We start from the raw sequence: 22,108 nt of genomic DNA on the forward strand, positions 1-22,108 counted from the left end.
TCACTCGGGGGTGAGTGAGAGAGACAGAGAGAGAGAGAGAGAGAGAGAGAGAGCACGCACCCGCAGCGTGGCGTCCCAGGAGGCGGTGGCGAGCGCGGCCCCGTCCCGCGCCAGCTGCACGCGCGCCACGCGGTGCTCGTGTCCGCACAGCACGCACACGGGGGGGAGGGAGACAGAGAGAGAGAGAGAGAGAGAGAGAGAGAGAGAGAGCCAGCGGTGCTCGTGTCCGCACAGCACGCACACGGGGGGGAGGGAGACAGAGAGAGAGAGAGAGAGAGAGAGAGAGCACGCACCCGCAGCGTGGCGTCCCAGGAGGCGGTGGCGAGCGCGGCCCCGTCCCGCGCCACGCGCGCGCCACGCGGTGCTCGTGTCCACGCACACAGCAGCGTGGCGCACAGCGCGGCCCCGTCCCGCGCCAGGCACGCGCGACGCGGTGCTCGTGTCCGACAGACACAGAGAGAGAGAGAGAGAGAGAGAGAGCACGCACCCGCAGCGTGGCGTCCCAGGAGGCGGTGGCGAGCGCGGCCCCGTCCCGCGCCAGCTGCACGCGCGCCACGCGGTGCTCGTGTCCGCACAGCACGCACACGGGGGGGGGGGAGACAGAGAGAGAGAGAGAGAGAGAGAGCACCCGCGCGCGCGCGAGCGCGGCCCCGTCCCGCGCACGCGCGCCACGCGGTGCTCGTGTCCGCACAGCACGCACACGCGCGCGGCCCGCAGCGCGTCCCAGGCGCACGCCGTGTAGTCGCTGTAGCCGGCGAACAGCAGCCGCCCGCTCACCGACCACTCCACGGAGTTCACGCCGAAGATGATGCTCTCCTTCGTGTACCGCGCCACCTGCCGCAGTATACTCATTCGTACATCCCACTATTGCGACGGAAACCTCATCTTCGAACGAATCATCGAAAGAACATTTATTATTATATTATATTATATTATATTCTATTATATATATACATATATAGACAGTAGACACCGACCTCGCGGTCCGCGCGCAAGTCGAAAAGGCGGCAGCAGGAGTCGTCGGAGCCGGAGGCGAGCGAGTCGCCCGAGGGGTGGTACTTGACGCTGTTGACGTCGGAGAGGTGCGTGTCGAAGGCCTGCACGGCCTGGCCGGTGCGCAGGTCCCACACGAGCACGGAGCGGTCGCAGCCGCCGGACACGAACGTGTCTCCCATGTCGGACGGCGCCAGGTCCAGCGCCATCACGTCGGCCGCGTGCGCCTGGAAGCTCTGCAGCAGCTGGCCCGACTCCACGTCCCAGAGCGCGCACGTGCCGTCGCCGCTGCCCGTCAGTATCTGGCGGTCCGTGTTGGGGAACAGGCAGCACGACATGTAGGACGTGTGCGTGGCCACCGTGCGCTTGCGTGACGCCGGCTCCTCCTCGCCCAGCGGGAACACCGTCACCTTGTTGTCCAGGCCTCTGTGGAGCCGCACCGCGACGCTTCAGGCTACACATTTTACGACATCGACGAGACAAAAATGAACAGTAATATCTGTAAGTCTGAAATTTAAATAAAATATGATGCCTTCTTACCCTGCTGCGACCATGTTCCCGGAGGGTGCATATGCACATGCCATCACCCAAGTGCTAGGCATAGCGATGGTGTGCTCTTTAGTAGCTGTGAAAGCATCCCAAACTATCACCTTACCATCCTGTGTAAAATACAAAATGTCAATTACAATATTTAGAATTTCATTGATGTTACAATACTGTTACAAGAAATGTCTTATTCTTTATCTCTGTAGGAACAGGCCTGCATGAGACAAGTTAACAGAATATCATATACAAACTATATATTAGTTGATTAAACTATTACTTCACTTACATACAGCAGCATTACACATTGTTTTTATGTTATTTAAACTCTACTGGCCTCTTGACTTCAAATGCAAAATATTGATAAAGTCAGTTATTTTCAGAACCACAAAAATCTTTGATTCTGAGGATTATATAATAATAATAATAAAAAGGTCAATAGTTTAGCCAACGCAGCCATACCATTGCTTAGTAGTTAGCTTAGTATGTGGCCTTATGTTCGGTCACACTATCTGGCAAGTAGCCTATTTCATTTTATTTGAAGTTATATTTTTAAAGTATTATGGATAAGGATAACAAATATAGATTATAATTGAACACCCTACACCTGTACAAGTCAGACAGTATTTTTTTTTAATTTTACATTACATAAAGTACAAACAGAAAAACTGGTTGACTGTGCAGTATCACAATATTACTATTGTATTAATTATGAATAAATGCTTTATTGAATAGATGTGATTACCTGTGAGGAGGAGACAATGTGTCGCTTGTCTGGTGACCAGTCCGAGCACAGCACCTTGGCCTGGTGTCCCTTGAGAACTCGCCGCAGCTTCAGGTTGGGGAAGTTTATGGTCTCCAACCGCTCTGCCACACATGACACTGGCACACAAAACACAACTACACAGTTACACAACAACTCCCTCCTACCACATGTAAGCTATGAGGATCATATCATATCATTTATAGACTTCTGTAACACTCACTAGTTCCTCTGACTGACAATAAGGTCAAATTAATGTAGAAACAGAACTCAAAACATGTATGTATCACAAATGACACACACATGTTTATATTGCCGCTCGGACTATTTAGAATCATTCAATGTTAAAATAGATTAAATTAAAATGAGCATCCCTAATGAGAATGTTTTTCTCAAAATAGCTAAATAATAATGTAATAATTAATATTTGTGCTATGTCAACTTGTTATAGAACAATAATACAATCCTGACACTATATTGACAATTAACTGCTTACATATTTTTTTATTATTTTATATGAAAGTAGAGCTCATTGCACCAGATCATTAGTTACATAGCATGTAACTGTACGACTATTAATAAAATCATTTCAATTATTTAATCTTACTGTATTTATATTATATTTATATTGCTACTAAGTACAGTAAGAGCTTTGTACTAACGGGTAACATCGTTGAGCTTCTGCCGTTCCTCCTCCAATTTCTGTTTAAGCGCCTCCGCTTCACGCAACAGTGACTCTAACGTCTCCTCAGGGCTGGCAGCCACCGCTGTGTCCGCCGCCATCCTGCATACAGCCTCGTAACACTCACTGTTCACTGCCAGTTCACTCCCATTTTACCACGGCATTGTAATTAAACAGAGACGCCAGTACATGTCTCCTCCTAGAGGTACTGTTATGCCGATTTTTAACGGCTCGATATTAATTTATTAAAGGATTAGAATTTATGTTTTGAACCTATAAAAAGAGTAAGAAAATATAAACCGTATAGAAATTATTGAATCGATATCACTATTACCAGAAATGTCAAATAAATATATATTTGACATTGACAACAAAGTCAACCGCAACATACCAATCTGTCAGTTATAACACAGATAACATAATATTACATACAGATATCCCATCCCATACAAGAAAATGGTTCCTTCCTAACTCGGGCTATTCTTCGGGCTATTTTATTTCGCCACCGTAGCCGCTAGATGTCGCTAGATCTGAAGCAGGTCGGATTACTAGTGGGTGCTTAGTAACAAAGCATGAAAATAGATGGCAGTGAATTCAGTCTACATGACATCTGTTTTGCAAAGATATGTATATAATAGATATGTAGGCAACTGTATCGTGTACCTCATTAGGGACGATTCAAGATTCAATGTAAATGTGTAGGTATAATATCGTTAGCCGACACTCTGCAGATATGGCTTATGTGCCAATGTATATACCTATTGTGTTATGGTTTATTTTACATTCCATGCCTATTTTTTTTGATATGTTGTAACGCGTCTGCGCTATACGTATAGCCTGATTTTAATACGTTTATACTCGTACGTATCAAAATCGGGATTTTTTATTTTAATCATTATACATATGTATGAGACTGATTTTAGCTACAATTAATTTACTGGTATATACCTCATGTATTCTACGATGTACCCCTCTTTTACCTAATGAGAATTCCGCTATATCTTATATATAAATTTTGTATCACAGTGTTAGTTGCCATATTTCTCCCACATTTTGATGAAATTTGATATGTATACTTCCCAGGTCTGAGGTAGGGTTGTTATCTATTTTTTATACCCCTAAGTCATAGGGGTGGCCTACCCCGAAAAAATATTTTTTTGTATTATGGACAATTTTTTATTTATTTATAATGTTACATTGAAAATACATACACGCCTAAATTTTCACCCGTCTTTCACCAACCCCTATTTTTAATAGCGATATTCTTACAAATATTATAAATGCTAAAGTAACTCAGTCTGTCTGTTTGTCTCGCTTTCACGCCAAAACTACTGAACTGATTTAATTGAAATTTGGTAGACAGATAATGTAGACCCTGAGAAAGGCTACTTTTTAATGCGAAAAAGTATTGAAAGGGGAAATGAAAGGCTATATGAGGATATCGTAATTTTTAAAGTCAGATCTTGTAAGATTAAGTGAACAGGGTCGGTCTAGGTTTTTCATTATTAGAAATGTGTAACGGGGTAACACGTTATTTAGTGCGAAATTGTGTATATTACAATAAAATTTAACGAGAAAATATTATAATGATATCACTGGGACACTCATTGCCTTACTACTATATCGTCCGTTAGTCGCGAACTTTCTGGAAACACGAGAGGCGCTATCCTATTGTCGGTCGGCGCGGTTACCGCGCGTAGATGAGTAGATATACTTAGACGAGTCTACACGGCGCCGCAGCGTAAGTACTTACTATACATACGTAGTATACATATGGGTATTACAAATGTTTTTATTACGAGTAATATTACTCTGTTATCTAAGCAAGTAATGTGTGCTTATTTTGAACTTGATAACATTCTGAATTACTCGTATATCTTTCAATATCTTTAGCGGTATAAACCAGGTTATGTACTACTACTAGTATTGTTAGTGAGGGATAAAGTTGATGAACAAAAATAAAACAATATTCGTATTAAAAATATATTCATCTAATATTTTTGGCATTATTTTTAAGTTTCTTCCAAATATAAGGGGTCTGACATGGGGTGTTATGTACCTACATTAAAAAATACTTTTTGAAATGTATGAAAGAAACGTATTGTATGAAATTTTTGAAATGTGTGAAATGTATGCACCTACATTAAAAGATAATTTTTGAAATGTATGAAAGAAATGTATTGTATGAAATTTTTGAAATGTATGAAATGTAAGGACCTACATTAAAAGATAATTTTTGACATGTATGAAATGTATGAAAGAAATGTATGTACCTACATAAAAAGTTCATTTTTGAAATGTATGAAATGTATGTACCTACATTAAAATATAATTTTTGAAATGTATGAGATGTATGAAAACAATGTATGTACCTACATTAAAAGATATTTTTGACATGTATGAAATGTATGAAAGAAATGTATGTACCTACATTAAAAGATAATTTTTGACATGTATGAAATGTATGAAAGAAATGTTTGTACCTACATTAAAATATAATTTTTGAAATGTATGCACCGTACAATAACAATACACGTTAAACATCATACCACAGAGTCATACGCAAGTTAAAAACAAACTGCTATGATATTAATGAGAAAGGAAAATAAACTTTATGGTATTCGAGTTAGGGTCGATTTCTCTCTTTTTTTAAAACTATTTTAATCTTACCAGTTGCCAGTATTCGAAGACAGCTACGATTCGTACTCGATATTTTAAATTATTATGTAATCGATTTTTCAGTACAAATGTAAATAACCAACGACACTAATAATGTACTACTATATTCCGTTCTTTGAAACGGAATACTGACTTGAAACTGAAAACTTGAAACTTTGAAAAATTTACTGTTCACAACGACTCATTAAAAGCATCATCGAATAATGCGCTGTAATAAAATGCTGTTATCGATTATTAAAAAAATCGATAATACATGTATTTATTTTTAATATGACAACACTTCATACATAAGTATTATTGGAAATAGTATTATTTGCTTGTTCGGCTATTTTTAATTTACTTAAACTTTTTTTATATGTTTAATTTACAATAATAATATATTAAGTGCTTATTATTGGAAAATATAAAAAAGACATTTAATTAGGCCGATACAAATGACAACAATGCCATCTATGAAAGCATTTTGAAAACATTGAGCCCCGTATTAGCACTGATTAAAGTGTAATTAAGTACTGGAAAATAACAAAATGAGTAAATATATGAAAATTACTTTTCTAAACGCATTATTTCATCTTAACATGTATATATATTTTTTTAAAAATGGATTAAACTATTTTGAGAACACAGTTTTGTTTTTTAAAACGTTTGCAAAACTATGAAGAATTCCATCGATACCAATCACGCCATCTATATGCAACTTTTAGCAATAATAATGGCTATTTCCTCATTGAGTGCCACTGGTTATAACATCTGTTATATGTATAAACTTTTTTCTAATTTTTTGTAATTTTGTAATTAGCAAGTCGGTGCCTTTTTTTTATTTATGTGTTTGTTAGATGACTCTGTAGGGCTACGATAGACATATGTCTATTGTGCTCTGGCGCCCTAGACCTGTCAGGTACAAAAATTTAAGGATATTCTTAGAAGCGAAGGTTTTTATCTCTTCAGGATAGAGTGTATCATTTCTAAAGGAGGTATTTCGTTCATGCATTAGTGAGCTACAACTACATAGGATATATAGTAGTATTTCCACTTTATTAATATTTGTTCCACAAATGTGTTATCCTGCTTTTAGCAAGAGTTTTTACGTTTTATCAAACAGTTCTCTTTACGAGACAGATATTTTCGTAAGATTTCATGCACTTTGGTTGCCTTTGGTAGCGCTCTTACAAAATATGTAGAATGGAATAGAAAATTATTTAATCAATAAACTTTATTTAGTATGATCTCAAACTACGCATAGAATATTAGTGTTCTGTGACGCAAGCTGACAGTCTGACAGTTCACTATAATTGTCTGTTCTGCTATTCAAATGCCCTGCAACTTTTAAACCAATTTACGACTTTATCATAGCAACTATCGGAGAATTATAAACATTTATGGCGATATCGCCTTGAAGAATTTTTGAATTTCATGGAAATACTACTGAACAATGGTCTCGTACCTCTGTTCTGTCTGAGTACTGCTTATAACCAATATATACAAAACCTGTGTTGTAACCTATTCAAAATTGTATATTAATGTAATCCACTGTTTAATGTTTTTTTCAATTCAATTTAAATATTAATTATCAATTTAATTGGGCAGAATTAACGCTCAGTGAGACCTTAAAAAACCAAGTGTATTTTTTTTTATTACAGTAGTTGTGAATATTTATTTTTGTTAATTGTTAAAGTAACCGGCTTCGGCATTGACGGTTAATGTTTCTCGAAAAAGAAGAAAATTTCTATCAAATATGATCTAAATCTTTTCTTAATAGTAGAACCCTCTGTAATATATAATACAGTGACAAGTGGGCATCCATGGTTTATACTTTGTTAATTTTCTGTCTTATCCATTTTCTGTTTAATTAATAGTGATGTAAGTACCATGTATTCTGAATTATCTTCATCGTTAATTTGTTTTACTTAAGTACTTGAAATATTTCTTATTGCAGGTCACAACCCCAAAAAGGTAACATACTACAACGGACAATAGACTTAAACTATATGAACAAGAAGTGTTCTAGCTCTTTGAGATGGAGCATTGTGAATGGGGCCGTCCTGTTATTGTTTGTATATGATCTGTGAGTCTATAGTTTCAGTACTATGTGGTTCAACTGCTTGTTGTTGTCATAAAATTAATTATCTATTTACAATTTGTTTTTCTGTATTTTAAAAACTCTAAAAATGTTTCAGTTAATATCGAACATTTGTTGTTGAGTAGGTGCCTAATTGTGTTATGACACCATATATACAGATTATTTCAACACTATCAAATCTATATAGATATTGTTGAATATCCAACCATCTATGTATGTAATTGTTTTACATAATCTGTATAAAATTACCCTGTGTAAAATTAAATAAAATAGGGAAATTATCTGGTGATAATCAGGCAATGTAGTCCCCCTGTGCTGACAGGTATTAATAATACATATGTGTGTGTGTGTGTGTCTGTCTGTCTGTACTAACACACATGTGATATGTATGTACTCCGTTATTAAACAGAATTAAACAATTCATTCAGCATTGGTATTAGCCCAGTATAGTAGGAGTAGTAGTAGCCTAATATCAATAGTTCAGTATGCATCCACTTCTTGTCATTTCTCCATCTTGTTTCACCCAAAAGTTTTAGATATTTATAAAATATTGCTTTTTTGGGTTGATCTTTTCAGACTTAACACATTATGTGTGGGGCAGGTATTTGTACCCATAGTAATAAATATATATATTATATGTATTATTAATAAATATACAATATATATGTATTATATATTTTTCCTTTGTGTCACTTAAAATTACTTATTTTAAACAGGTACTAATACCTTCCCCGCTTTTAAATGTCAATGTGCGGAACAAGTTCTTGTATCTGCCCCACTCAAATGTGTTAAGTCTTCCTTTGTTAGTCCTAATCAACTAATATAATGATATATGACATTTAGTTAAGTTGGTTGTGAATTTTGTCAGATCTAGCAAATGTGAGGGCTACCTCGGTGTTACACTATGTGGAGGTGGTGGTGGCGGGCGTGGCGGGGGCCAACCTGGTGCAGCACCTGCTGCGGCTGCTGCTGCGGCCGCGCCTGCCTCTCGAGCTCACGCCGCGACAGCACGCCCTGCTGGGCATCTCACGACAACATCTCGGTGCGCTCTCATTACATCGACCAGTCTATTGAAAGTACATAGAACAAACCCATCCATGTGCACTCCCTACTACTGTGTTCCTTTTAATATTGTTAGTAATAGTATTTGAGTATATTTCTAAAAAAATGCTGGTTGTAAATTTTTATTTATACCACATAGGTAGCAAACAATGATCAAATGGCAAATGGATATGGACACTTGAAATAACATGATGAACATCTGAGGCATATTTACATGGAAAAATATATACACATCATTGTAGGCTTTTCATATTTATATTGTGAAAACTTAAACTTGAGTTATTTTCAAAATATCCATGATTAAATAAAGTTCAAAGTTTTTATATAGATTTTTTTAAACTTTACAATATTGATTCAAAGCCAATAAATAAATTTATTTTTGAATTTATAACAATAACGACAGCATTTTAAGATACTTGAAAGAAAATAATAGGGTATAAAATGTAACTCTGTAGAACGTATATGACGAAATAGGAAGGAATCAGGAATGTATAAATTCGATAAAAACATCGCTTTAAAAATACTTATCCCCGACGGAAAACTTTGAAAAAGGGGAGCACAATAGACCTACGTAGGTCGCAATGCTACAGGCTTCGAGCACCTGACAGTAGCCCAACTTTTATTTTGTGTGTGACGAGCGGAGGTGACCGTGGGTACAGATTCGTCGGTGCGGACCGTGACCGCGGAGTCCACGTTCATAGAACGGAGCGTGGAGTCGAGCGCGGAGGAGGAAGCGCTGTCGCTGTCGCTGTCGCCGCGCGGCTGGCGCCCCGCCTCCGCCCCCGCGTCCTCGCCGCACTCGCCGCAGTCGTACTCGCCGCACTCGCCGCACTCGTCGTACTCGCCGCACTCGCCGCACTCGCCGGCGACCGCGCGGCCCGAGCGGGACGAGTTCATCGCCGACCCGGCGGCCCTGGCGGCGTACGTGCGGCGGCCCGAGGCCCGCGGCCGGTTCCTGGCGGCGCCGGCGGCCGCGGGGGGTCGGCCCGCGCCCGCGCCGCACTACCACCTCGCCGCGCTCGACGCAGGTCGGTGGACAACGCTCGACCGGCCACCACTATTTATATCGTTACTTATAAAACAGACAGTAACGAGATCGATCATATCATTTCAACTTTTTCATTTTAACTTGTTCTACATATATAAGTTACTGGAATGACGATACCTAGTGGTCGTTTGTCACCTATGTATATATATGAATATCATGTTATCACGAGACGCACGTTGTATACGTCGCCATTCAGGTGGAGACGTGCCTCCGAACACTAGTTACTTTCTCGTACGTCATACTTTAACCGAAAATTTTTGTTTGTTCCGACTAATCTCTGAAATGGATGGACCTGTCAAAATAATGACAGGATTTCCACTCGCAGATAGTCAATGTTATAAGAAGCAATTTAGGCAATTTTACAATTTTACTTATTTTAATATTTAGTTGAAAATTGCACATCGGCGTTGCAGAGGGCGGGCCGCCGGAGGAGGGTGCGGGCGGCGGTGCGGGGGCCGGGGGCGGGGGCGGGGGCGCGGGGTCTCCGCCCTCGCCGCAGCTGTGGCGCCGCCTGCAGCTCGACCCGCGCAAACTCACGCAGTTCAACCTCAACCTGCGGCTGGTGCGTACGGACATTACGACAGACCACCGGACACAATATTCCTAACAATTCTTTGTCGTTAAACATTATCATATCACCGTTTGAAAAATTCCAAATAAATAATATTTGAACACATTTTTTATATGTCAGTTTAAGTCTTTCAATCGGTTGTCACACACAGTACAAACACAGAGAGACATCGTCGTTTTATTTAAATTTTATTATAGGATTCCACTACACCGAAACTAACTGAAAAGCAGCCTAAATACGTAACCTACAGTGTATGGAACTGCAAAATAAATTTAATGTTAACCACCCTGGGCTACAGGGTTTTATTAATGTTCACGTACTGTCGGCCCTGTCGGCTGTCACATAGGTTTCCTTTATTCAAATTAAAAAATTATTTATTCATGTAGGACATTTTAGCCGCTTATGAACGTCAAATTTTTACATTATAATTTTATTTTTTCCCTCCTGTTGTTAGTAAATAGCTCGAAAAGAACTGGCGAGAAACAATTGAAACTTTTTTTTTTAAAAGCCAGTTTATTATAATAATAATAACCTTTGACAATGCAGCATGTAAGAGGTCCCGGTGTGTGTACCGGGCGCGTGTGCATATAGTGTGATGTGGTGCGCACGCACACACACACACACACACACACACACACACGCACACACACACACACGCACACACACACACACACGCACACACACACACACGCACGCACGCACACGCACACACACACACTCACGCACACACACGCACACACACACACACACACACGCACACACACACACACACACACACACACACACACACACGCACACACACACACACACACACACACACACACACACACACACGCACACACACACACACACACGCACGCACACACGCACACACACACACGCACGCGTACTCACACCCACACTCGTACTCACTCCCACACTCCTCATTTTATATCTCGTAGTTAACGATGACACTTGGTGGCAGTAGCTACTTTTACACACGTTTTTTCGAGGGCGTACTAGAGTGCGTCCGAACGGAGCAAAGTCTGTATGTATATGCATACTCTAGGCGAGAATACACATTCACGCGGCAATTGTGGTGGAGACGTGTGTGACAAATGTGACGTGCAGGTGGGCGTGGAGCGGCTGCGGTCGCTGAGCGTGGCGGGCGAGCGAGTGCGGGCTCTGCTGCCGTACCTGGAGCCCTGCGCCGACCAGGCCTACCTCGTGCGCCGCTACCACGGTCAGATGCTCTCTACTATGTGCTACTATAAACCTACACCGGTCGGTGGCTATTGCAGTGGTAACTGATAACCGCGGGTTCGATTCCTCGCACGGTACAAATATTTGTAATCATAAGTTTGATTTTATTTGTATCAATGTGAGTGTTTTATATATGTATATTACTGACAATAATGGAATGGTGCACCCGCCGCCTATGTTAATTTTTTTTAGCCTTAATAAAAGCATTAATAAAACAAAATGTAATCGTTAATTAATATACGGATTTATAGTTTCGGGCGATATTCTGTCGAAACACTCGAGACCGAACCTACCGGCTCGTGTACAATATCAAATTAAGAAGCGAATATCGTTGTAATTTTCTAACGTTCCCGAGACGGAACGTGCACCTCTCTCTCGACTCGTGCCGCCCCGTGACCGTGCGTGCGTCCGCAGAGCTGGCGCGCGGCGGCTGCCTCAGCGAGTACAAGTGGAACGGCGGCGGCGCGGACTGGGACGAGTCCCGGCCCACCGACGCCGAGCTGGTGCTGCACCTGGTGGCCACCTACCTCGACGGACAGCTGGCCGCCGCCGGGCCGCCCGCGCGCGCCTTCACCGCCGCGCACGTGTCGGACGCGCCGCCCCCCCGGGGGGGTGCGGGGGGCGCGGGGGGCGGTGCGGGGGCCGGGCCGGTGCTGCACCGCGTCGCGCGCCGCCCGCCGCACTACGCGGTGGTGAGCGGCGAGGCGGCGCTGGAGGTGGGCGCGGGCCGCAACAACCTGCTGCACGCGCTGCTGGTGCTGGTGGCCGTGCTGGCGCGCCGCCGCCCGCCCGCGCTGCGCCGCCTGCACCTCGGGCCCGCCGGACTCAACCTGCTGTGGGTCATCGGCCGGTGAGGGGCCCACCCGCACCCGCTGCGGGCCATCGGCCGGTGAGGGGCCCACCCGCACCCGCTGCGGGCCATCGGCCGGTGAGGGGCCCACCCGCACCCGCTGCGGGCCATCGGCCGGTGAGGGGCCCACCCGCACCCGCTGCGGGCCATCGGCCGGTGACACACCGCACCCGCAGAGGGCCATCGGCCGGTGAGGGGCCCACCCGCACCCGCTGCGGGCCATCGGCCGGTGAGGGGCCCACCCGCACCCGCTGCGGGCCATCGGCCGGTGAGGGGCCCACCCGCACCCGCTGCGGGCCATCGGCCGGTGAGGGGCCCACCCGCACCCGCTGCGGGCCATCGGCCGGTGAGGACTCTCACGACAACTCGCTGTGGGTGATCGGCCGGTGAGGGCCACACGTCTGCCCCACCGCTTGCATACCAATGTTTGACTTGACTTGTAAATATATTATTTTACTAGTATCTTGTTGTTTATTTTCAACCCAACATCCCTATTTATGTAATTTTTTGTTTAATAGGCGAAGAAAAATAAAATAGTTTTTCGAGCAATCTTCAGATCTATTAAGTTCAGTTGTAAACTTATTTTAATACTAGATTAACCATTTATTGGGGTAAGTCACAGACACCATGACGAGGAGTTTCGGTAAATAAAATCGACGGTTGAATGCTACTTTAACTACTTCGGTGATACATAACATCCATATATATGCAGGTAGTAAAAATTATAATGTGATGAAATTTTAGTTAGGGGCATATACTGGTAAATACATGGCGGCATGCTGCGAGTCCGTGGGGTTCGTCACGCTGGACGCGGAGGAGACTAGGCGGGAAGCCGACGACGCGCACCCCCACAGGATAATATCCGCGGTTGCGGACAGGCACAAGGATTATGTTGGACACACGACGCGCGCCTGATGCGAGGTGCAGGGACACACGGGGCGCCTTTGAAGCGTGGAACATCCCAAATATCGACGCGCGCGTCCCGGGATGCGGGAAGACTACGTGGATCATCACACTACGACGCGCAAAAAGGACATGATTGTCACGCACACACGTGGACGCGCGCCAAGGATCTAAGGAACAAGCTGGAAGCCAAGACAACGAAAAACACAGGAGAAAGGGTGACACACAATGCGCCTCTTTGTTGGTTAACGGCAACAGGGCAATACAAATGTGTCCCGCATCCTAGTGGATGAAGCCCTTATGAACCACGCGCGCCATAGTGACAGCAGAAATGGTCACGCACACAGACGCGCGTAAATCAACTCCCCTTTATAGATAGGCATAACCTATTTGAAATTACCTACGCGCGCCAAATCAGCAGGTATTACAGGGAGTTTCATGTACACACAGAAACCCCGCGCGCCCGAGAGAAGTATACACACGGGACGCGCGCCTCCGGATTAGATCGCTGAGGCTCATGGAATACACAGCACACACACACGCACACACACACACACACACACACACACACACACACACACACACACAGCGGACGCGCGCTAATATCCGAGGGATATGGAATGGACGAGGAGTCACACACACACGACACGCGACATCGGAGAGGGTTATTATCATCAACACACACACACACCCTTGGAAGTGCATGGCACACTCTCACGTGGTAGCCACACACACGCACACACGATATCGAGAAGACGCACACACACAAGCAGGCACACAGGCGCGACTACTCGGACATTCGTGAGTACTCACTCAGATGGCGATTAAAAATAGAGACAGGGCGATCATTGATGCGCTGATTGCGCTAAAATAATCAGCACAAAGAAAACCAGAACAGCTGATGCATCGTCGGGGCGCTTTGGACTGGAAAGGCCGGAACATGCTCGCTAAAAGTATAAAAAAAAAAAAAGGGAAAGGAAAAGAAAAGGAGGAAGAAGGAAAAAAAAAAAGAAAGAAAAAAGGGGAGGGAAGTGTGTGAAAAAAAAAAAAAAAAAATGTGACGAATTACGACAAAAAGTGAACGTGAAATTAAACAATCAATAATTAAACGCTGGACTATAACAAATAGTGAACTTTGAAAATAGTGTTAGAATAAGATTTCATATAATTGTATATGCAGTGTAAGAATTCATAATGTGTATTGTTACATTATGAATTCTTACATTGCACAATGTAATGAAAACTGTGAAATTAGTAGTAGTGTAAGATTTATATAATTGTATATGCATATTGATAAATCTAATCTTCCAAATAAAGATGGGTGACACTGCATGTTGTCAACTCACCCGGCCGGCCAGCGGTGGTTCTGGGCTAGACGGATAAGGTCTGCCTCGGTGTCACTGTTAGGCAAATTGTAACATCTCGGCTGGAGTTGTACAAAAATGGAAATTAAATAAATATAATAATATTAAAGTAAATTAAAAAAGGCACGGACGAATATGTCTGTGGAAAAATGTATTTAAATATAAAAAAAAAAAAAAAATGTGATGAAATTTGCATTGTTAGTTTTATTAAAAAATAAGAGTAATAAATTATTTAATATGTATAACTGTATGACAGGTGGCAATAACAATATGATACACATATGGATAACTGACGGTTGAAAGAATAATATCACCACCAAATAGTTCACAAACTTGTAGTCGTTATATCCATATATACATTAAGTGACTGGCAAACAATATATGTATTCGTTAATTAATAATTTACCTTATGGATTATATAATAGGTAATTTAAAATTATTATTAGGGGCGTCATCGTCGGAAACTGAAACACAATAATATATGTTTGCAACTTTTAATAACAGATATATAAACGTGTATGTAGAGGAGTAGGCGTCCTACACGGGCTCGTCGCGGAGCAGGTCGTCGCAGTCGGCCACGTGGCGGGCGAGCGCCGCCTGCAGCGCGCGCAGGAAGCGCTGCAGCGGCGGCGCGGGCCGCGGCTCGCAGTGCAGCGCGCGCGCCTGCAGCGGCAGCCGGCGCAGCGCCCGCGCCGACAGCCGCGCCGCCGCCGCCGCGCGCGCCGCCGCCCACAGCCGCAGGCTGCCGCCCGCCGCCTCGCTCTCCGCGAACCGCGACCCCTCCAGCACGCGCAGCGCGAACAGCCGCTCGCGGGGCGCCACCGCGCCGCGCGCCATCAGCTCCTCGCAGCAGCCGCGCAGGATCTCGTACGCGGCGCGCGCGCTCGGCCGCCCCACCAGCCGCTTCACGTCCGCGCGGTCCACGAACGCGACGTCGATGGCGCCGGTCACGTTGGAGGTGGTCAGCACGAGCGCGTTCGGGTGCCGGCGCAGGCGGTCGAGCTGCGCGAGGATCGCGTTGACGGCGCGGATCGAGTCGGACGGCTCGAGGCCGGCGACGGCGGCGCGCCGCGCGTGCGCCAGCGACTCCACCTCGTCCACGAGCACGCACGCCAGCAGCCTGCGGTCCTCCACTATCTCGCGCACGCGGTCGAACAGCCGCGCCACGATCTTGCCGCTCTCCGAGAACCACTTGGAGAACAGTCCGTGCGCGTTGATTTCCAGCAGCCGCGCTCTCGGGAACTTGTCGCCGAGTCGTATCGACAATTTCTGGGCGAGAGCTCGGCAGAGGCTCGTCTTCCCGGTCCCGGGAGGGCCGTGCAGTAGTATTACGCGATTGCAACCGACTATGGTCGAATTGACGCCGCGATCCGCGAACTCGAAAGCGGTCTCTGCGAACCGTAACGTATCTTCTTTGAGGCTGGAATCGTAAATGAGACTCTCCCACAGCCCGTGGAACTCCTCGGACGGTAGAGTCCACACGTCCGCTGCCGGGAGCTCTTCGCCGGACCCGCTATCGGTCAGTGTGTCCGTTTCTACCCCGAACGAATCCAACTTGTATATGTGATATACGAGTTCGGTGTTTGTCATTTGCACTTCAGATTTGTGATGTATGTCGCACAATGTAATCGATTGTATATGCTCCTGTAGTTCATTATTGTCTTTTAAATCGCTTTCAGCGATTGTTGTACCAGGATTCAAACAAGCAAAATTACTAAGATAAGAATGTACCATTTCCTTGATATAATCTTTATTTGCACTACTCTTTCTTTTTCTGCACCATCGGCATGAAGTGGATAATCCTCTAAACTATTTCAATGCAATTAAAAGCTTGTAAATATTAGAAACAGACAATGATTTAGGAGTTAGCGAAATGATTACATTCAAGTAATAATAGAATTCAAGAACAATGACAATGTTTGACTCCAAAGTCGATAAATTGAAGAAATATATTTTTTTATGAAGAAAGAAATCTTGTTGTTTAAAAAAAATTTAAAGAAATACTTTACTACAAAGTATTAAGTATTTCAAATTAAACTGTTGACATACAGATAATAAACTAATGTAGCATAAACACTGCCACTTTTTTTATTTCAGCGATATCAAATTGAGACTTTGGCAGCTTGATTCGTTCCGCATTAGATATGAGCCTAAAGGTTCGTGTACATTATAAAACCTACTTGATTATCTTTACAGGCGATATTTACTGAGCGAATGTTCACTACCACTAACGATGGTAACATAAATAGCTAAATACTACTTCTAATTATATTTCGTTCTTCATTCTTCAGATTAATTTATTACAGAGCTTTTAATCTCCGATTTTTAGAGGACAATCGATAAATCGATATGATTCTTTTTGTAAATTTGTTTTCTGTTCATTCTTTTTTTTAATATCTCGGTAAAATAAAAATAATCATGCCATTTATCAAGAGAAGATCACATTACAACCATGAGAAAAACAAAAGCGGAAGAGTTTCGGAGAAATAAAATCGATCTCGGTTGTTCAAATTACTATAGTGTACAAGTCTACTACATACATTGAAGTGATATAGCATAACATCCATATATATGCGGGTCATAGTAAAAATTATTATTTCAATAATCGTTTTACGAAGGCAGAGGTTGACCGTGGGTCATCAAAAATAATTAGTAATCATAAATTATTTAATATGAAATAATAGTTACCTTTTCTTTCCCGGGAGGTTGATCGTGGATCAACACGATGGTGGTAATCATGCACCTAGAGGGCGATGATACACAAATGGATACAAACTTATATGATTAAACAAAAATATAATATTCACAAAAAAAAAAAAAAAAATAGTAATAGCCTATTACATAAAAACTTATATTCGCTATATTACATACTCCATATATACAGTGAAGTTATTTTTTAGATAACGAGCAACAGCAGTATATATGCTTATTCACTAATTAATAATTTTCATCTAATCAAGATGCTAGTGAGATTATATAATAGGAACTAGATTTAAATACTAATCGCCTTAGGCGGCAACGGATGACGTCACCAAAAACTGAAACATACACGACAATCTATGTTTGCAACTATTCTCAAAAAAGGTTTGAACAAAGATATATAAATAAACAATATTTAATGTAACTGCACGCTCCTTAAAGCCCCAAAGCTAAATCCAGAGATAGCTCGTCGCGTCAGAGGACGGGATAAAGTAGAAGCGTCGCAGTTCGGCCTAAACGTCTGTCGCTGGACAATGATCAAGATAAACTCCAGGCAATAAAACTTATAAGTGACAGTTGTCGCGCGCGTTGAAACTCAAGCTGCGAAATTCGTGACGTCGCGGAAAAGTCCTTCCTCAAGGTCATACGGACGTTGACCGAGACGAAATGCTCTTCGCGCGCCTGAAAAATAAAAGCTTCAAAGGCAGAAAACAAGGACTACAGCAGTCCCATAGTTAAAACCCAAACGCGCCAACAATCATCTAGTCGTACGGCCTCCCGCCGCGCGCGCCGCCGCCATCACAGAGGAGGACCGCAGGTAATGACCGCCCAGAGCTCCTGTTTCCTCGCTCTCCAGACGAGACAACGTGCCCCAACTCCAGCACGCTGGCAGAATACAGCATTTCTATAATTGTTGGCTTAAAGTTACAAAAAATCGTAGTATTAAAAATGGATACGTAATGGATACCCAATCCCGTTTAATAGGAAAATCAGCAAAATTGCCCCGCGCATACTAAATTCAAATAAAGAATTTTCAGATATGAGGGTAGCGATCGATAAATTGCTAGAATTGGGGGCTATAGCATCTTGCGAACAAAAATGACTTTCTTCTAGTATTTTCTTAACGCGGCGCGCGCGCTTAAATCTAAAACCACTCAACGAATTCATTCCAAAGAACCGCTAAAATGGAAGATCCGCGCGGTCCACGAACGCAACAGTAGATCTGGCGTACCTATTGATCTATACAGAAAAGTCATCAGAAATATTTGGTTTTATCTTCGATCAAACGTTCAGTTTAAAGTCATGCCGTATGGCCTTTCGCGAGTTTTTACCAAAATTATGCGGAAATAATTATCTATCTGCGCGAGGCTTAAATCAGTTATTTACCTTGATGACATTTTATGTATAGGTAACACTCGGCGCCGGATAATATAAATAAAACATTAAAATTCTTAAATGTTTTAGGTTTTGTAATAAATTACGGAAAAGCTCCTCGAGGCCGCAACAAACTTGCGTTTTAGGTTTTATATTTAACACAGTAGGCTATATCGCGCCCGAAAAACGAAATAACATAAGCAATCTAATCGATAGATTCCTCGTCCACGAGCACGCACGAATTTTCCAGTTCTAGTCTCTGCTTGCCCTGCGCTCGGTCCTCCAAAATATTTAGCGTTAAAACTTCTCGTTACGATAAACAAATAAAATTAACAGAATCAATGTTACCAGAATTAGAATGGTGGAGAAAAAATATTATTTCATCCACCAACACATTGAGACCAGACGAAAATTTCGTAATGGAAATTTTCTCTGATGCTTCTAGAACAGGCTGGGGGAGCATTCTGTAATGGTGCACGTGTAAACGGCTCTTGGACAGATGAGGAATATTTGTTTCACATTAATTATTTAGAACTCTTAGCTATATTTATGAGCTTGAAGTGCTTTGCTCGCGATATGTCCCACTGTTCTATACTGTTACGCGTAGATAATACAACAGCTATCAGTTATATTAATAGAATGGGCGGCATACAATTCCACATTTAAACGATCCGGCTAAATCAATTTGGTGTTGGTGCGAGGAACGTAACGTTTGCAGTCGTATATTAATACGCGAATATTGCAGATGAAGAATGGTCTAAATTTAGACACGCCGTTATCGATTCCAAAAAATAGTAATAACTATTGGAAACCCGAAATAGACCTCTTCGTCTCTGCACCAACACTAAATGTCAAAAGTATATATCTTTGAGGCTTTTATGGTAGATGCCTTCACTAAACTGAGACTCATCTTCTTCTATGCTTTTCCACCTTTTTCTCTTAACTCCAAATGTTTGAGAAAAATCATTAGAGATTCGGCACATTCTGGTTTTCCCTACTGGCCAGGACAAGCCTGGTTTCCACTTCTACAAGACCTATTAGCATCAGAAATCATTACATTTAAACCTAGTAAGAAGCTTTTACTATCACGTTTCAGACAGCTGCACCCTCTAATCGCAGCCTTATCGCGAAGCTCTGCGGCTCGCCTTTATCAAAAGAAACACACCGTCGGTCGCACTAGACATTATGGTTTCTTCGATTGCGGAAAATACTCTAAAACAATATAGCGTCACATATAAAATATGGTGGCAATTCTGCGCAGCAAAAAACATTGAAACGCTTAACCCTTCAAACAAGGACGTGTTAATCTTTTTAGCAGAACAATATATGCTTCTACGGATCGGTAAATTCATTCCGCTCTGTCTTTGTTTTAAATAATATTTCAGACGATCAAATAAAACGTTTATTAAAAGGTATTCAAACAAAAACCCCCGTTACCAAAATATATCAATACATGGAACCCCCAAGTAGTTTTTAGCCATATCTCTAACTGGTTTGAAATAAAAATATTACATTGGAGAAACTGTCAAAAAAATTAGTAACCTTTTTCTCTGTACAGCACATAGGGTACAAACAATTTCACTGATCAAAGTTGATAATATTAATAAGAGTAAACTATTTCAATAGTAATTACAAAACTTGTAAATATCTGCAGAGAACAGATCTTGTTTCTGATTCTTGGAGAATCCAAACATTTGTCCTGCAACAGCGAGGACTATCTGATATTACCTCGGATTTAAGATCAAACACAATAGAAAATCTTTTACTTCAAAAAGCCTCATGAAAACAATCAAACCATAAGTAGATGGATTAAACAAACATTAAGTCGATAACTGTTTAGTGCGCACAGAAGAATGCATCTACTTATACGCAGGCATCTCACTGGATGTAATAAGGAAGAAGCCGGATGGACTAATTCCTCTCAAACATTCGCCAGATTTTACAATAGACCTATTGTAGACGAGGGTCTTTTTGCAAAAACAGTTGCTTTTCAACCATAAGATTAATAAGGTCAATTTATATACTTAATTTATTAGATCAGGATGTGATTACAATAATTTAATGATAACTCTCAAATTATATTTATTTTCTTTCAAATATGATAATCGCCTTTGTTATTATTATTAATATAAAAATAAAACTTTTCTAATTATTTCGATGATTCATCTCTGAACATATACCTGGTTAATATAATGGTATATCTGAAGAATGAAGAACGAAATATAATATATGATCAAACGAACTTCTGGAGTAAAGTTCGATCAATATTATATGAGTCTTCATTCTTCATATATAAACCCCCCCATCCCAAATCCCAGAAAAGTTTTATATTTGAGTCTCTAAAATATGAACAGAAAACGAGAAATATGCAGGGATACAAAAGAATAAAAATAAAAATAAAAGGGGTATATCGATAACTTTATCGATTGTACCTCTAAAAATCGTGCGAGTTGCCATGTAGGATAAAAGGACTACCTGGTTAATATAATTGTATATCTGAAGAATGAAGACTCATATAATATTGATCGAACTTCACTCCAGAAGTTCGTTTGATCATATATTATTACTAACATACTGTAATATTGCAACTACTTCGTTTTTAAGTAATGAATAAAGATATATAATAATTTAGACAATATTTTCTGATATTGAGATATCTTCAGTCAGCTTAATCCACTGACTGACAGTCTTACTGACTTAACCCGATTTCACCTTGAAAACTCTTTTGTCTCTGTTTCTTTGTCATCTTTGTCCGCCATGTTAATATAATTAGTGCCATTAGTGAATTAGCTCTTATAGTCCTACGTGTTTTATTTTAACTAAATAAATTTCATTGCCTAATTGGTTTTTGCGAACATTATATTACGTTCTTGTAGTTATAAGTGTTGTGTGAAAAGAAACATCATGCGTTTAGAGTTTTGTCTGCCTCTGGCACTTCTATTTTTAACCAATGGAGCTCCGTCAAACGCACAAAGTAAGTGAAAAAGATAAGTTCGAACTCTTAACAGAATTAGATATATTAACTATTGACCCTGTTATTTCTCTTGATATTCTTATATAACAATAGAGAAGCGATATACTACATCACAATTTTAATCAATAACAATAAAAATAATGTCTACCATTTTTGAGACCTTGGGTATTTGAGTTATTTTTGTATTTCTAGGATTCAAGTAAATCATGTAAAGGTAACTCTCGTTACTATGAACGAGCGTGGTATAAAAATTATATCAACAATTTATTTTAAAAAGTTT

The 22,108-nt window shown here is 41.7% G+C and overlaps 2 protein-coding genes and 1 pseudogene across 2 annotated transcripts; 1 reads left to right on the forward strand and 2 right to left on the reverse strand.

Moving 5' to 3' along the window:
* Positions 1–3,309, reverse strand: LOC131855086 (guanine nucleotide-binding protein subunit beta-5). Its single transcript, XM_059206301.1, has 7 exons — positions 2,962–3,309; positions 2,282–2,418; positions 1,534–1,652; positions 978–1,419; positions 673–834; positions 380–562; positions 1–135 (listed from the first exon to the last, which is right to left on the reverse strand). The coding sequence occupies exons 1-7, from the start codon at positions 3,080–3,082 to the stop codon at positions 1–3; spliced, it is 1,299 nt and encodes a 432-aa protein (XP_059062284.1). The 5' UTR covers positions 3,083–3,309.
* A 4,058-nt stretch (positions 3,310–7,367) lies between these two features.
* On the forward strand, positions 7,368–12,620 carry LOC131855087 (uncharacterized; annotated as a pseudogene).
* A 2,697-nt stretch (positions 12,621–15,317) lies between these two features.
* Positions 15,318–21,613, reverse strand: LOC131855088 (pachytene checkpoint protein 2 homolog). Its single transcript, XM_059206303.1, has 2 exons — positions 21,567–21,613; positions 15,318–16,554 (listed from the first exon to the last, which is right to left on the reverse strand). The coding sequence occupies exons 1-2, from the start codon at positions 21,611–21,613 to the stop codon at positions 15,318–15,320; spliced, it is 1,284 nt and encodes a 427-aa protein (XP_059062286.1).
* Positions 21,614–22,108: the final 495 nt, after the last annotated feature.

This window comes from Achroia grisella, unplaced genomic scaffold, assembly GCF_030625045.1.
Source record: "Achroia grisella isolate CSIRO2021 unplaced genomic scaffold, CSIRO_AGI_Agris_v1 utg13031, whole genome shotgun sequence".
Lineage (NCBI taxonomy): Eukaryota > Metazoa > Arthropoda > Insecta > Lepidoptera > Pyralidae > Achroia > Achroia grisella.

Coding starts and splice junctions, on each gene's coding strand:
- LOC131855086 (XM_059206301.1), bottom strand. CDS start 3,082: ATGGCGGCGGACACAGCGGTGGCTGCCAGCCCTGAGGAGACGTTAGAG. Junction 2,419..2,961: donor GAAGCTCAACGATGTTACCC/GTTAGTACAAAG, acceptor TTTGTGTGCCAG/TGTCATGTGTGGCAGAGCGG. Junction 1,653..2,281: donor ACATTGTCTCCTCCTCACAG/GTAATCACATCT, acceptor TATTTTACACAG/GATGGTAAGGTGATAGTTTG.
- LOC131855088 (XM_059206303.1), bottom strand. CDS start 21,613: ATGGCGGACAAAGATGACAAAGAAACAGAGACAAAAGAGTTTTCAAG. Junction 16,555..21,566: donor GAGACAAAAGAGTTTTCAAG/GTGAAATCGGGT, acceptor CCGATGGTGCAG/AAAAAGAAAGAGTAGTGCAA.